Source organism: Trematomus bernacchii, unplaced genomic scaffold (assembly GCF_902827165.1).
Source record: "Trematomus bernacchii unplaced genomic scaffold, fTreBer1.1, whole genome shotgun sequence".
NCBI lineage: Eukaryota > Metazoa > Chordata > Actinopteri > Perciformes > Nototheniidae > Trematomus > Trematomus bernacchii.
Genome location: NW_022987474.1, coordinates 9,039 through 25,235, shown reverse-complemented (window position 1 = coordinate 25,235; position 16,197 = coordinate 9,039). Strand labels below are relative to the sequence as shown.

The following is a 16,197-nucleotide window of genomic DNA, read 5'->3' as shown; positions in this document are numbered from 1 at the left end:
CCAGTGTGTGGTAGTGCTGGTTTACCTGGTATATAACTGGCACCAGTGTGTAGTAGTGCTGGTTTACCTGGTATATAACTGGCACCAGTGTGGTAGTGCTGGTACCTGGTATAACTGGCACCAGTGTGTGGTAGTGCTGGTTTACCTGGTATATACTGGCACCAGTGTGTAGTAGTGCTGGTTTACCTGGTATATAACTAGCACCAGTGTGTAGGTGCTGGTTTACCTGGTATATAACTGGCACCAGTGTGTGGTAGTGCTGGTTTACCTGGTATTAACTGGCACCAGTGTGTAGTAGTGCTGGTTTACCTGGTATATAACTATCACCAGTGTAGTAGTGCGGTTTACCTGGTATATAACTGGCACCAGTGTGTGGTAGTGCTGGTTTACCTGGTATGTAACTGGCACCAGTTTGTGGTAGTGCTGATTTACCTGGTATATAACTGGCACCAGTGTGGGTAGTGCTGGTTTACCTGGTATAACTGGCACCAGTGTGTAGTAGTGCTGGGTTTACCTGGTATATAACTAGCACCAGTGTAGTGGTAGTAGTGCTGGTTTACCTGGTATATAACTGGCACCAGTGTGTGGTAGTGCTGGTTTACCTGGTATATAACTGGCACCAGTGTGTAGTAGTGCTGGTTTACCTGGTATATAACTAGCACCAGTGTGTAGTAGTGCTGGTTACCTGGTATATAACTGGCACCAGTGTGTAGTAGTGCTGGTTACCTGGTAATAAATGGCACCAGTTGTGGTAGTGCTGGTTACCTGGTATATAATGGCACCAGTGTGTAGTAGTGCTGGTTTACCTGGTATATAACTGGCACCAGTGTGTAGTAGTGCTGGGTTTACCTGGTATATAACTGGCACCAGTGTGTAGTAGTGCTGGTTTACCTGGTATATAACTGGCACCAGTGTGTAGTAGTGCTGGTTTACCTGGTATATAACTAGCACCAGTGTGTAGTAGTGCTGGTTTACCTGGTATATAACTGGCACCAGTGTGTGGTAGTGCTGGTTTACCTGGTATATAATTGGCACCAGTGTGTAGTAGTGCTGGTTTACCTGGTATATAACTGGCACCAGTGTGTGGTAGTGCTGGTTTACCTGGTATATAACTGGCACCAGTGTGTAGTAGTGCTGGTTTACCTGGTATATAACTGGCACCAGTGTGTAGTAGTGCTGGTTTACCTGGTATATAAGTGGCACCAGTGTGTAGTAGTGCTGGTTTACCTGGTATATAACTGGCACCAGTGTGTGGTAGTGCTGGTTTACCTGGTATGTAACTGGCACCAGTGTGTGGTAGTGCTGGTTTACCTGGTATATAACTAGCACCAGTGTGTAGTAGTGCTGGTTTACCTGGTATATAACTGGCACTAGTGTGTGGTAGTGCTGGTTTAGCTGGTATATAACTAGCACCAGTGTGTAGTAGTGCTGGTTTACCTGGTATATAACTAGCACCAGTGTGTAGTAGTGCTGGTTTACCTGGTATATAACTGGCACCAGTGTGTAGTAGTACTGGTTTACCTGGTATATAACTGGCACCAGTGTGTAGTAGTACTGGTTTACCTGGTATATAACTGGCACCAGTGTGTAGTAGTGCTGGTATAACCTGGTATATAACTGGCACCAGTGTGGTAGTGCTGGTTTACCTGGTATATAAACTAGCACCAGTGTGTAGTAGTGCTGGTTTTACCTGGTATATAACTGGCACCAGTGTTGTAGTAGTGCTGGTTTTACCTGGTGTATAACTGGCACCAGTGTGTGGTAGTTGCTGGTTTACCTGGTATATAACTGGCACCAGTGTGTGGTAGTGCTGGTTTACCTGGTATATAACTGGCACCAGTGTGTAGTAGTGCTGGTTTACCTGGTATATAACTAGCACCAGTGTGTAGTAGTGCTGGTTTACCTGGTATATAACTGGCACCAGTGTGTGGTAGTGCTGGTTTACCTGGTATATAACTGGCACCAGTGTGTAGTAGTGCTGGTTTACCTGGTATATAACTATCACCAGTGTGTAGTAGTGCTGGTTTACCTGGTATATAACTGGCACCAGTGTGTGGTAGTGCTGGTTTACCTGGTATGTAACTGGCACCAGTTTGTGGTAGTGCTGATTTACCTGGTATATAACTGGCACCAGTGTGTAGTAGTGCTGGTTTACCTGGTATATAACTGGCACCAGTGTGTGATAGTGCTGGTTTACCTGGTATATAACTGGCTCCAGTGTGTAGTAGTGCTGGTTTACCTGGTATATAACTAGCACCAGTGTGTAGTAGTGCTGGTTTACCTGGTATATAACTGGCACCAGTGTGTGGTAGTGCTGGTTTACCTGGTATATAACTGGCACCAGTGTGTAGTAGTGCTGGTTTACCTGGTATATAACTAGCACCAGTGTGTAGTAGTGGTGGTTTACCTGGTATATAACTGGCACCAGTGTGTGGTAGTGCTGGTTTACCTGGTATATAATTGGCACCAGTGTGTAGTAGTGCTGGTTTACCTGGTATATAACTGGCACCAGTGTGTGGTAGTGCTGGTTTACCTGGTATATAACTGGCACCAGTGTGTAGTAGTGCTGGTTTACCTGGTATATAACTGGCACCAGTGTGTAGTAGTGCTGGTTTACCTGGTATATAACTGGCACCAGTGGTGTAGTAGTGCTGGTTTACCTGGTATATAACTGGCACCAGTGTGTAGTAGTGCTGGTTTACCTGGTATATAACTAGCACCAGTGTGTGGTAGTGCTGGTATACCTGGTATATAATTGGCACCAGTGTGTAGTAGTGCTGGTTTACCTGGTATATAACTAGCACCAGTGTGTAGTAGTGCTGGTTTACCTGGTATATAACTGGCACCAGTGTGTAGTAGTGCTGGTTTACCTGGTATATAACTAGCACCAGTGTGTGGTAGTGCTGGTTTACCTGGTATATAACTGGCACCAGTGTGTAGTAGTGCTGGTTTACCTGGTATATAACTGGCACCAGTGTGTAGTAGTGCTGGTTTACCTGGTATATAACTAGCACCAGTGTGTGGTAGTGCTGGTATACCTGGTATATAATTGGCACCAGTGTGTAGTAGTGCTGGTTTACCTGGTATATAACTGGCACCAGTGTGTAGTAGTACTGGTTTACCTGGTATATAACTGGCACCAGTGTGTAGTAGTACTGGTTTACCTGGTATATAACTGGCACCAGTGTGTAGTAGTGCTGGTATACCTGGTATATAACTGGCACCAGTGTGGTAGTGCTGGTTTACCTGGTATATAACTAGCACCAGTGTGTGGTAATGCTGGTTTACCTGGTATATAACTGGCACCAGTGTGTAGTAGTGCTGGTTTACCTGGTGTATAACTGGCACCAGTGTGTGGTAGTGCTGGTTTACCTGGTATATAACTGGCACCAGTGTGTAGTAGTGCTGGTTTACCTGGTATATAACTAGCACCAGTGTGTAGTAGTGCTGGTTTACCTGGTATATAACTGGCACCAGTGTGTGGTAGTGCTGGTTTACCTGGTATATAACTGGCACCAGTGTGTAGTAGTGCTGGTTTACCTGGTATATAACTATCACCAGTGTGTAGTAGTGCTGGTTTCCCTGGTATATAACTGGCACCAGTGTGTGGTAGTGCTGGTTTACCTGGTATGTAACTGGCACCAGTTTGTGGTAGTGCTGATTTACCTGGTATATAACTGGCACCAGTGTGTAGTAGTGCTGGTTTACCTGGTATATAACTGGCACCAGTGTGTGGTAGTGCTGGTTTACCTGGTATATAACTGGCACCAGTGTGTAGTAGTGCTGGTTTACCTGGTATATAACTAGCACCAGTGTGTAGTAGTGCTGGTTTACCTGGTATATAACTGGCACCAGTGTGTGGTAGTGCTGGTTTACCTGGTATATAACTGGCACCAGTGTGTAGTAGTGCTGGTTTACCTGGTATATAACTAGCACCAGTGTGTAGTAGTGCTGGTTTACCTGGTATATAACTGGCACCAGTTTGTGGTAGTGCTGGTATACCTGGTATATAATTGGCACCAGTGTGTAGTAGTGCTGGTTTACCTGGTATATAACTGGCACCAGTGTGTGGTAGTGCTGGTTTACCTGGTATATAACTGGCACCAGTGTGTAGTAGTGCTGGTTTACCTGGTATATAACTGGCACCAGTGTGTAGTAGTGCTGGTTTACCTGGTATATAACTGGCACCAGTTTGTGGTAGTGCTGGTATACCTGGTATATAATTGGCACCAGTGTGTAGTAGTGCTGGTTTACCTGGTATATAACTGGCACCAGTGTGTAGTAGTGCTGGTATACCTGGTATATAACTGGCACCAGTGTGTGGTAGTGCTGGTTTACCTGTTATATAACTAACACCAGTGTGTAGTAGTGCTGGTATACCTGGTATATAACTAGCACCAGTGTGTGGTAGTGCTGGTTTACCTGGTATATAACTAGCACCAGTGTGTAGTAGTGCTGGTTTACCTGGTATATAACTAGCACCAGTGTGGTAGTGCTGGTTTACCTGGTATATAACTAGCACCAGTGTGTAGTAGTGCTGGTATACCTGGTATATAACTGGCACCAGTGTGTAGTAGTGCTGGTTTACCTGGTATATAACTGGCACCAGTGTGTGGTAGTGCTGGTTTACCTGGTATATAACTAGCACCAGTGTGGTAGTGCTGGTATACCTGGTATATAACTGGCACCAGTGTGTAGTAGTGCTGGTTTACCTGGTATATAACTGGCACCAGTGTGTGGTAGTGCTGGTTTACCTGGTATATAACTGGCACCAGTGTGTGGTAGTGCTGGTTTACCTGGTATATAACTGGCACCAGTGTGTGGTAGTGCTGGTTTACCTGGTATATAACTGGCACCAGTGTGTGGTAGTGCTGGTTTACCTGGTATATAACTGGCACCAGTGTGTAGTAGTGCTGGTTTACCTGGTATATAACTGGCACCAGTGTGTGGTAGTGCTGGTTTACCTGGTATATAACTGGCACCAGTGTGTGGTAGTGCTGGTTTACCTGGTATATAACTGGCACCAGTGTGTGGTAGTGCTGGTTTACCTGGTATATAACTGGCACCAGTGTGTGGTAGTGCTGGTTTACCTGGTATATAACTGGCACCAGTGTGTAGTAGTGCTGGTTTACCTGGTATATAACTGGCACCAGTGTGTGGTAGTGCTGGTTTACCTGGTATATAACTAGCACCAGTGTGTGGTAGTGCTGGTTTACCTGGTATATAACTGGCACCAGTGTGTGGTAGTGCTGGTTTACCTGGTATATAACTAGCACCAGTGTGTGGTAGTGCTGGTTTACCTGGTATATAACTAGCACCAGTGTGGTAGTGCTGGTTTACCTGGTATATAACTGGCACCAGTGTGTGGTAGTGCTGGTTTACCTGGTATATAACTGGCACCAGTGTGTGGTAGTGCTGGTTTACCTGGTATATAACTGGCACCAGTGTGTGGTAGTGCTGGTGCTGGTCCTGGTTGAACTGGTTTAGACTGGTCACATAATCTTTCCTCGATTCCTCGGCAGCTTGTTTTTTCTGTTGAGCCGTCTGACGAGCCTGAGACGAGTTAATGACAAAACAAGCCAAACAACGCAGACTGAACACATGAGATAACTCCAGCAGCCGGGGAGGTCAATGCACCGGATGCAAACAAACACCACGTTAGCATCTTGGCGCTACACTGTTGGAAAACACAACCACACTTTGCCGAAGGTAGTTGTTTGTTGTCCCATCCAAAATATTTTAGACCATTTTCCAACACCACTGATGGACATCATCAACAAGTCACTAACAAGAGACTCTGAGCGTCTCTTGGAGAGTTCATAATACTTTAAAAACTATTTAAATCGTTACAAAAAATAAATGTGTAAAAGGACTTACTTTTAGTGAGCAGCGCTGACAGACAGACAGACAGACAGACAGACAGACAGAGAGACAGAGAGACAGACAGAGAGACAGACAGACAGACAGACAGACAGACAGACAGACAGACAGACAGACAGACAGACAGACAGACAGAGAGACAGACAGAGAGACAGACAGACAGACAGAGAGACAGACAGACAGACAGACAGACAGAAAGATTAGTATAATAAACCATAGTTATTCACAGACTATTGTTGCGATGACATTTTAATCGATTGGCTCCACTGTTATTTTATATTAATGTTTATGTTCAGGCACCTTCTCTCCGTCCGTCTTGTTGTCGAGGTCGATTCTGTCGGACACCTGTTGGGCTCGCTCCGCTTCCTTACAGTCACGCTCAAACCGGCGCTTACTCTGGACAACAGGTGAACAACACACACACATATATTACTGTGTAAACAATACGTGCTGTTACTGTGTTAATGGATGGAGTCTAAACTCGTCCATGTTGTTAGGAGGAGTCAGGAGAGAGTGGGTGGGGTTATATTCACAGGTACAGGTAACACTCACAGACTCCAGTTGTTTCCAGGAGCCCTCAATGTGCTGCTGTGCACGCCGTCCATCTTGGAAATGCTGGAAAATAACAAATCCATGTGACAGAGTTATCCCACACACTGTGTCACTCTGCGTCACTCTGTGTCACTCTGTGTCACTCTGTGTCACTATGTGTCACTCTGTGTCACTCTGCGTGTCACTCTGCGTGTCACTCTGCGTGTCACTCTGTGTCACTCTGTGTCACTCTGCGTCACCCTGCGTCACTCTGCGTCACTCTGCGTCACTCTGCGTCACTTTGCGTCACTCTGCGTCACTCTGCGTCACTGCGTCACTCTGCGTCACTTTGCGTCACTCTGTGTCACTCTGTCACTCTGTGTCACTGTGTCACTCTGTGTCACTCTCTGTCACTGTGTCACTCTGTGTCACTGTGTCACTCTGTGTCACTGTGTCACTCTGTGTCACTCTCTGTCACTGTGTCACTCTCTGTCACTGTGTCACTCTGTGTCACTGTGTCACTCTGTGTCACTGTGTCACTCTCTGTCACTGTGTCACTCTGTGTCACTGTGTCACTCTGCGTCACTCTGCGTCACTCTGCTTCACTCTGCGTCACTCTCTGTCACTCTGTGTCACTCTGTGTCACTCTGTGTCACTCTCTGTCACTCTGTGTCACTCTGCGTCACTCTGCGTCACTCTGCGTCACTTTGCGTCACTCTGCGTCACTCTCTGTCACTCTGTGTCACTCTGTGTCACTCTCTGTCACTCTGTGTCACTCTGTGTCACTCTCTGTCACTCTCTGTCACTCTGTGTCACTCTGTGTCACTCTGTGTCACTCTCTGTCACTCTGTGTCACTCTGCGTCACTTTGTGTCACTCTGTGTCACTCTGTGTCACTCTGTGTCACTCTCTGTCACTGTGTCACTATGTGTCACTTTGGCTGCGTTTCACTTTGATTAAATGGATTCCTTGCGTCCCTCTCTTGCGTGGTTTCCCTGCGTCCCTCCCACCAGGAAGCATGGAGAGACGAAGGAAACCACGAGAAGCAGGGAAATGAGTTTTCAGAGCAATGGGACGTCCTTTCCTCCGGAGCGTCACGTGAAGCCACGTCCGTTTGTGATGACGCTGCACAGCTGATCGTCTGACAGCAGCTCTGTCCCCGTTATTTTCACAAACACCCCCGCCTCTGTTAGTACACATTTACTGACACAAACATTTGTATCATCTGTTGTAGACCCAAATACATTAAATAAGAACTCATTCTCAAAAAAGATAAACGCCATTCTTAAAATGTATAAACGAACAATAGTTGGATTAATATTGATTAGAGTGCACAATAGAAATAAAATAATTCAGAGAAGAAAAAGAGATATGTTATCTATCAAAACCCAGTTAGATGAACATTCATTGGATTGCACACTGTGTCTGTTTGTGTGGATATGTAGCACATTAACATGTTAAATAGCACTTAATGACTGACTGAATGGAAATGACAATAAATGAAAATGTAAAACGAAAAAGCGATCATGAAAATGTTTCCAATAAATGAATAAAATGATTGTTGTCCACTTAGTTGTTCAGATATATCACATATTTGTAACTGAATGATGCATTCATTGAAACAGAACCCAGTATGAACTGAGGAGTGAGTCCCGTGAGTTTCATGTGTTTTCTTCACTCCGCTGGGAAACTGCTCTCATGTCAAGAAGCATCAGATCAGTGCGCTGCATCGTCCAATCAGTGAGCGATACACAGTAAGGGGGCGGGGCGAGTGGCTGAGGATTTCACCGGAGGATGGTCTGGTGGTTCCTCGGTTATCGCTCCTCCATTATCGCTCCTCGCTCCTCGGTTATCGCTCCTCGCTCCTCACTCCTTGCTCCTCCATTATCGCTCCTCGCTCCTCGCTCCTCTGGCAGAAATAAGAGCCATGGGACGCTCCTCAAGATGGCGCAGACAAATCAACTTCCGGTGAGACCGAGACCGAGGAGCGAGGAAATGAAAATAGCCGAAGTGAGACGCAGCCTATGTGTCACTTTGTCACTCTCTCTCACTCTGTGTCACAATGTGTCACAATGTGTCACTTATGGATGTATTGGTTTATTGGCCAGGGACACTGCAGTCAGTCAGTTCAGACATTCATATTATTGGCCTTTATTTCTTTATTTTCTAAGTCAGCTGCTTTTGGATGAATTATTCTGGAAAGTGGAGATCTACTTATAACACACACACACACACAAACACACGCACACTCTTCAGCTTTACATTACTTCCACCCAGCAGCTCTGAACACTGAGTGTGTGTTAGTGACCCAGTTTTAACCAGTGTGTGTGTGTGTGTGTATGTGTATGTGTATGTGTGTGTATGTGTGTGTGTGTGTGTGTGTGTGTGTGTGTGTGTGTGTGTGTGTGTGTGTGTGTATGTGTGTGTGTGTGTGTGTGTGTGTGTGTGTGTGTGTGTGCGTGTGTGTGTGTGTGGCCTAGCATTACTATACTTGTGGGGACCTAAATCTGTTTACACAGTCACGTATGGGGACTCGCCTCCCTTATGGGGACACAATGGAGAATCATTCATTTTAGGGTGAAGACTTGGTTAGGGTTAGGGTTAGGATAAGTCTCCAGAAAATGCATGTAAGTCAATGTAATGTCCCCTGAAGTGATGTATACATGGTATGTGTGTGTGTGTGTGTGTGTGTGTGTGTGTGTGTATGTGTGTGTGTGTGTGTGTGTGTGTGTGTGTGTGTGTGTGTGTGTGTGTGTGTGTGTGTGTGTGTGTGTGTGTGTGTGTGTTTACTCACATTCTTCCTCTCAGTCTTCACTTCCTGTGTGTATCGTGTCAGCTCACAGACGATCTGTGTGTTCAGGTTTTCAGCGAACTCTTCTCTCTGAACCGAGAGTTCATTCAGCTGCCGGAGAGTTGCTGCAAACGCCAGACACCAGCTGTACCTGTAACAACCAATCAGAGAGCAGCTGTACCTGTAACAACCAATCAGAGAGCAGCTGTACCTGTAACAACCAATCAGAGAGCAAATGTACCTGTAACAACCAATCAGAGAGCAGCTGTGGCTCCAGATTCTCTGTATTAACTGGATATCTCTGAATGAAATCTCAAACATTAGATTCATAAAAATATTAAAGAAGAAACACGTTGACTGACCTGCTCTCATCCTCTCTGCTCCTCTTCGGGTGGTACTTCTTAGACAGGCTCCTGCAGACAGACAGGTGAGAGGCAGACAGGTGAGAGACAGACAGGTGAGAGGCAGACAGGTGAGAGACAGAAAGGTGAGAGGCAGACAGGTGAGAGACAGACAGGTGAGAGACAGAAAGGTGAGAGGCAGACAGGTGAGAGGCAGACAGGTGAGAGAGAGACAGTTGAGAGACAGACAGGTGAGAGGCAGACAGGTGAGAGGCAGACAGGTGAGAGGCAGACAGGTGAGAGAGAGAGTTGAGAGACAGACAGGTGAGAGGCAGACAGGTGAGAGGCAGACAGGTGAGAGGCAGACAAGCGAGAGACAGACAGGCGAGAGACAGACAGAGGACAGAGTGCATCACAGAGACAGACAGGTGAGAGACAAACAGGTGAGAGAGAGACAGGTGAGAGAGAGACAGAGGACAGAGAGCATCACAGAGACAGACAGGTGAGAGAGAGACAGGTGAGAGACAGACAGGTGAGAGGCACACAGGTGAGAGACAGGTGAGAGACAGACAGGTGAGAGAGAGACAGGTGAGAGAGAGACAGGTGAGAGGCACACAGGTGAGAGAGAGACAGGTGAGAGACAGACAGGTGAGAGAGAGACAGGTGAGAGAGAGACAGAGGACAGAGTGCATCACAGAGACAGACAGGTGAGAGAGAGACAGGTGAGAGACAGAGGTGAGAGAGAGACAGGTGAGAGAGAGACAGGTGAGAGGCAGACAGGTGAGAGGCAGACAGGTGAGAGGCAGACAGGCGAGAGACAGACAGGCGAGAGACAGACAGAGGACAGAGTGCATCACAGAGACAGACAGGTGAGAGACAAACAGGTGAGAGAGAGACAGGTGAGAGAGAGACAGAGGACAGAGAGCATCACAGAGACAGACAGGTGAGAGAGAGACAGGTGAGAGACAGACAGGTGAGAGGCACACAGGTGAGAGACAGGTGAGAGACAGACAGGTGAGAGAGAGACAGGTGAGAGAGAGACAGGTGAGAGGCACACAGGTGAGAGAGAGACAGGTGAGAGACAGACAGGTGAGAGAGAGACAGGTGAGAGAGAGACAGAGGACAGAGTGCATCACAGAGACAGACAGGTGAGAGAGAGACAGGTGAGAGACAGAGGTGAGAGAGAGACAGGTGAGAGAGAGACAGGTGAGAGGCACACAGGTGAGAGAGAGACAGGTGAGAGACAGACAGGTGAGAGAGAGACAGAGGACAGAGTGCATCACAGAGACAGACAGAGGACAGAGAGCATCACAGAGACAGACAGGTGAGAGACAGACAGGTGAGAGGCACACAGGTGAGAGGCAGACAGGTGAGAGACAGACAGGTGAGAGAGAGACAGGTGAGAGAGAGACAGAGGACAGAGAGCATCACAGAGACAGACAGAGGACAGAGTGCATCACAGAGACAGACAGGTGAGAGAGAGACAGGTGAGAGACAGACAGGTGAGAGAGAGACAGGTGAGAGACAGACAGAGGACAGAGAGCATCACAGAGACAGACAGGTGAGAGAGAGACAGGTGAGAGACAGACAGAGGACAGAGTGCATCACAGAGACAGACAGGTGAGAGAGAGACAGGTGAGAGACAGACAGAGGACAGAGAGCATCACAGAGGCAGACAGAGGACAGAGAGACAGGTGAGAGACAGACAGAGGACAGAGTGCATCACAGAGACAGACAGGTGAGAGAGAGATAGAGGACAGAGTGCATCACAGAGACAGACAGGTGAGAGAGAGACAGGTGAGAGACAGACAGAGGACAGAGAGCATCACAGAGACAGACAGGTGAGAGACAGACAGAGGACAGAGTGCATCACAGAGACAGACAGAGGACAGAGTGCATCACAGAGACAGACAGGTGAGAGAGAGACAGAGGACAGAGTGCATCACAGAGACAGACAGAGGACAGAGTGCATCACAGAGACAGACAGGTGAGAGACAGACAGAGGACAGAGTGCATCACAGAGACAGACAGAGGACAGAGTGCATCACAGAGACAGACAGGTGAGAGAGAGACAGGTGAGAGACAGACAGAGGACAGAGAGCATCACAGAGACAGACAGGTGAGAGACAGACAGAGGACAGAGTGCATCACAGAGACAGACAGAGGACAGAGAGCATCACAGAGACAGATCAGGTGGAGATGGTGGTCACTAGTTTTGGATGGAAACCGGAGGAAAAGTGAGCGAAACAAAGGAGGATGGAGACAATCAGAGACAACATGTCTGAAAACGACTATGTTAGGGTTAGGACATCTGAGTCAAGAAGGGTTAGGGTTAGGACATCTGCGTCAAGAAGGGTTAGGGTTAGGACATCTGAGTCAAGAAGGGTTAGGACATCTGAGTCAAGAAGGGTTAGGGTTAGGACATCTGAGTCAAGAAGGGTTAGGGTTAGGACATCTGAGTCAAGAAGGGTTAGGACATCTGAGTCAAGAAGGGTTAGGACATCTGAGTCAACAAGGGTTAGGGTTAGGACATCTGAGTCAAGAAGGGTTAGGGTTAGGACATCTGAGTCAAGAAGGGTTAGGGTTAGGACATCTGAGTCAAGAAGGGTTAGGGTTAGGACATCTGAGTCAAGAAGGGTTAGGGTTAGGACATCTGAGTCAAGAAGGGTTAGGGTTAGGACATCTGAGTCAAGAAGGGTTAGGGTTAGGACATCTGAGTCAAGAAGGGTTAGGGTTAGGACATCTGAGTCAAGAAGGGTTAGGACATCTGAGTCAAGAAGGGTTAGGGTTAGGACATCTGAGTCAACAAGGGTTAGGGTTAGGACATCTGAGTCAAGAAGGGTTAGGGTTAGGACATCTGAGTCAACAAGGGTTAGGGTTAGGACATCTGAGTCAAGAAGGGTTAGGGTTAGGACATCTGAGTCAAGAAGGGTTAGGGTTAGGACATCTGAGTCAAGAAGGGTTAGGGTTAGGACATCTGAGTCAAGAAGGGTTAGGGTTAGGACATCTGAGTCAAGAAGGGTTAGGGTTAGGACATCTGAGTCAACAAGGGTTAGGGTTAGGACATCTGAGTCAAGAAGGGTTAGGGTTAGGACATCTGAGTCAAGAAGGGTTAGGGTTAGGACATCTGAGTCAAGAAGGGTTAGGGTTAGGACATCTGAGTCAAGAAGGGTTAGGGTTAGGACATCTGAGTCAAGAAGCACTGCAGAGACTCTGAGGGAGCTGTGGAACATTATAATATATTACATTATATGATATTATACGTATGGAGGTATAGATGGTACCTGATCTGCTTGGCGTAGCTCAGCTCAATGTCCGCCCTCTCTCTCAGGAACTTGCTGTATCTCTCCAGGAAGTCGATCCCACAGCTGGTGTGTTTCTCTAAGTTATCGAACTGATCCTGAAAAAGACATCAGTTCAGTTTCCCACACAGCCTCATTACAGTGATTCAAAGTAAGTAAGGGATCATGTGCAGGGAGGCGGTCCTTAATAATGTAAGAAGACAGGGGTTCATCACCTGGACACATACTCAACAAACCAACGACCCCCAATAGTCACTTTATTGACTTCAAAATGATCGAACCAGCGCCTGAACTGAGACAACAACAACGTAACTTAGACTGAAGCAACACCGTAACTTAGACTGAAGCAACACCGTAACTTAGACTGAAGCAACACCGTAACTTAGACTGAAGCAACAACGTAACTTAGACTGAAGCAACACCGTAACTTAGACTGAAGCAACACCGTAACTTAGACTGAAGCAACACCGTAACTTAGACTGAAGCAACAACGTAACTTAGACTGAAGCAACACCGTAACTTAGACTGACTGCAGCTCTGATCCAGGTTTACTGTAACTATTATAATAATAATACATTTGATTTATATAGCACACTTTAAAGACAACGTCATCTCAAGGTGCTTCACAAAGCTATAAGGAACAATAAGTAAAAAGTGATCTAAAAGGAGCATATTGGATCAAATATGGCAATAGAAAATAAATCCAAATAAAAGGTTAAGAGCATAGAAGGTTTAAAAAATAAATAAATAAATAAAGTGAAGGACAGTCAGTAAAATGCGGTGTGGAAAAGGTGGGTCTGATGCTGAGGTCCGTATGTTTTGTCCGCGGGACAGCCAGGAGATTGGAGCTGTCTGACCTGAGTGTGCGTGAGGTATGGGACTGTTTTCTGGTGAGCAGGTCCTGTAGGTAGGTGGGGCCAGTGTGGTTGATGGCGTTGAAGACCATTATGAGGACTTTGTAGTTAATCCGGTGGGTTACAGGGAGCCAGTGGAGTGAGTGAAGGATGGGGGTGATGTGCTCTGATTTGCGTGTTTTTGTGAGTATCCGGGCGGCACAGTTTTGAACATATTGTAGTCTCTGAGTGGTTTTTGCTGAAATGCCTGCAAGCAGAGAATTGCAGTAATCAATGCGGGAGGTGATGAAGGCATGGAGCAGTTTTTCTGCATCCGGTTTGGTGAGGGAGTGTCGCATTTTGGAGATGTTCCTCAGGTGGTAGTATGAGGCTTGGCAGACCGTCTTTATGTGTGCTTGGAATGAAAGGGATGAGTCCAGTTTCACACCTAGGCTCGTTACAAGGGGAGAGGGGAATGGAGTGGCCATTGATGCTGATATGAGGGATATCAGTTTGTTGATGTGGTGATCCAATCAGAATGGCCTCTGATTTGCTGCTGTTCAGTTGGAGGGAGTTGTTGCTCATCCAGTAGTGTATGTGTTCCAGGCATCTTGAGACATTTGAAAGTGCCAGATGTTTATCCGGGGCAGTTTGGAAATAAATCTGTGTGTCATCAGCATATGTGTGGAAGCTGATGTTATGGCTCCTCAGTATTTGTCCCAGGGGCAACATGTAAATTAAAAAGAGCACTGGCCCAAGGACTGACCCTTGGGGTACACCAGAGGTGACACAGTGTGTGTCGGAGGTGCTTTTTCCAAGACGGACATATTCCTGTCTTCCTGTGAGGTACGAGTGGAAAAAGTCCAGAGCCTTGCCAGCGATTCCCACCTCCTGGAGTCGCCGACACATGATGCGATGGTCAACAGTGTCAAATGCTGCACTTAAGTCCAGCAAGATGAGTAGGCTTGGGGAACCAGAGTCAGCCGCCATCAGCAGGTCATTTAGAACCCTGACCAGAGCTGTTTCAGTGCTGTGAGCTGGTCTGAAACCAGACTGGAAGGTTTCATAGAGCTCATGAGTGTGGAGATGTTCGTGAAGCTGAAGGGCAACAACTTTTTCCAGAACTTTTGCTAGAAAAGGCAGGTTTGAGATGGGGCGGTAGTTTGTGAGTACCTCAGGATCCAGATTGTGCTTCTTCAGGACAGGTCTGATGGCTGCCAGCTTGAGGGAGGGGGGGACCTCACCACTCAACAAGGATTTGTTTATTATGATGGTGGCAGTTGGAATAATGGATGGAGAGCAGGTTTTCAGTAGGGAGGTGGGGATAGGATCAAGGGCGCAGCTAGATGAGGTCATAGCTGAGATGATTTTTGAAAGCTCAGCTTGCTTCTACTGTTCCCTTTAGTGTTCACTTCCTGTCTGCTTCTACTGTTCCCTTTAGTGTTCACTTCCTGTCTGCTTCTACTGTTCCCTTTAGTGTTCACTTCCTGTCTGCTTCTACTGTTCCCTTTAGTGTTCACTTCCTGTCTGCTTCTACTGTTCCCTTTAGTATTTACATTTTGCAGCAATGATGGAGTATTCAGCTGAGCCATGTAATAAGCGTGCGTAAGGCAGTATAACTTATCATGTATGATCCCTCGCCGCTCAATGATTGTGTTTGAATTTACGATAATTCAAATATTTATTTTACATTTCAAAGTCTGAATATTCTTCTATCAGACTCATGTCTATAAACACTGAGGGGGGGGGGGGCAATAAGGACCGTTTGTGGGGGGGCTGCAGCATCATGGACGGAGCTGACGTCACTCACCGTGTTGCTATGGCAGAGCCGACAGAAGCATGAGGGCTACACACACACACACACATGCAAATGCACACACACAAACATGCAAATGCACACACGCAAAAAAACACACAAACACACACACATGCAAATGCACACACATAACGCACGCCGGTTCCCGTGCAGTCCTGATGGTAATATGCTCGTGCATGTGTACCTACCCACAGCTCAGTGCCCCAGTTACAGCTCATGGTGTCCGCGCGATGCTCCAAAGACCCGATAATCACCGCGAGCTGCCCGCCGCGAGCATTCTCCCGTCACACCACCTGTCTCTCTGTTTCTCACTGTCTCTCTCTGTCTCACTGTCTCTCTGTGTCTGTCTGTCTCTCTGTGTCTCACTGTATCTCTCTGTCTCACTGTGTGTGTCCGCAGCAGCAGTAGAGCAGAGGACGCGGTTACGCGCGGCGCGTCTCCCCGGAGGACCCTTTGTCATCAGTGGAGATGCTGAGATTCTGTGTGAATCATCACACTGAGCATGCGCAGTTACTGCTCCGCCCTGCCGCCGGTGTGTCACAACAAAGAAGACATTTAATATAATATAATATATAATGTCATATATTATTATATGACATTATATATTTAATATTTATGTCATATATTAAAATATATAATGTCATATATTATAATATATATAATATTATATATCACATTCAATATTTAATATATAATGAGGAGCT

The 16,197-nt window shown here is 46.7% G+C and overlaps 1 protein-coding gene across 1 annotated transcript; it reads right to left on the bottom strand.

The window, feature by feature from the left end:
• Positions 1-5,424: 5,424 nt before the first annotated feature.
• Positions 5,425-15,925, bottom strand: LOC117494155 (formin-binding protein 1-like; the record flags this gene model as incomplete). The annotated part of the gene is given in 8 exon segments (XM_034144893.1): positions 5,425-5,553; positions 5,878-5,892; positions 6,181-6,276; positions 6,433-6,495; positions 9,205-9,352; positions 9,564-9,614; positions 12,827-12,942; positions 15,682-15,925. Coding segments are annotated over 8 exon segments (648 nt in total), but the record flags the coding sequence as incomplete, so codon positions are not given.
• Between the last annotated feature and the right edge of the window lie 272 nt (positions 15,926-16,197).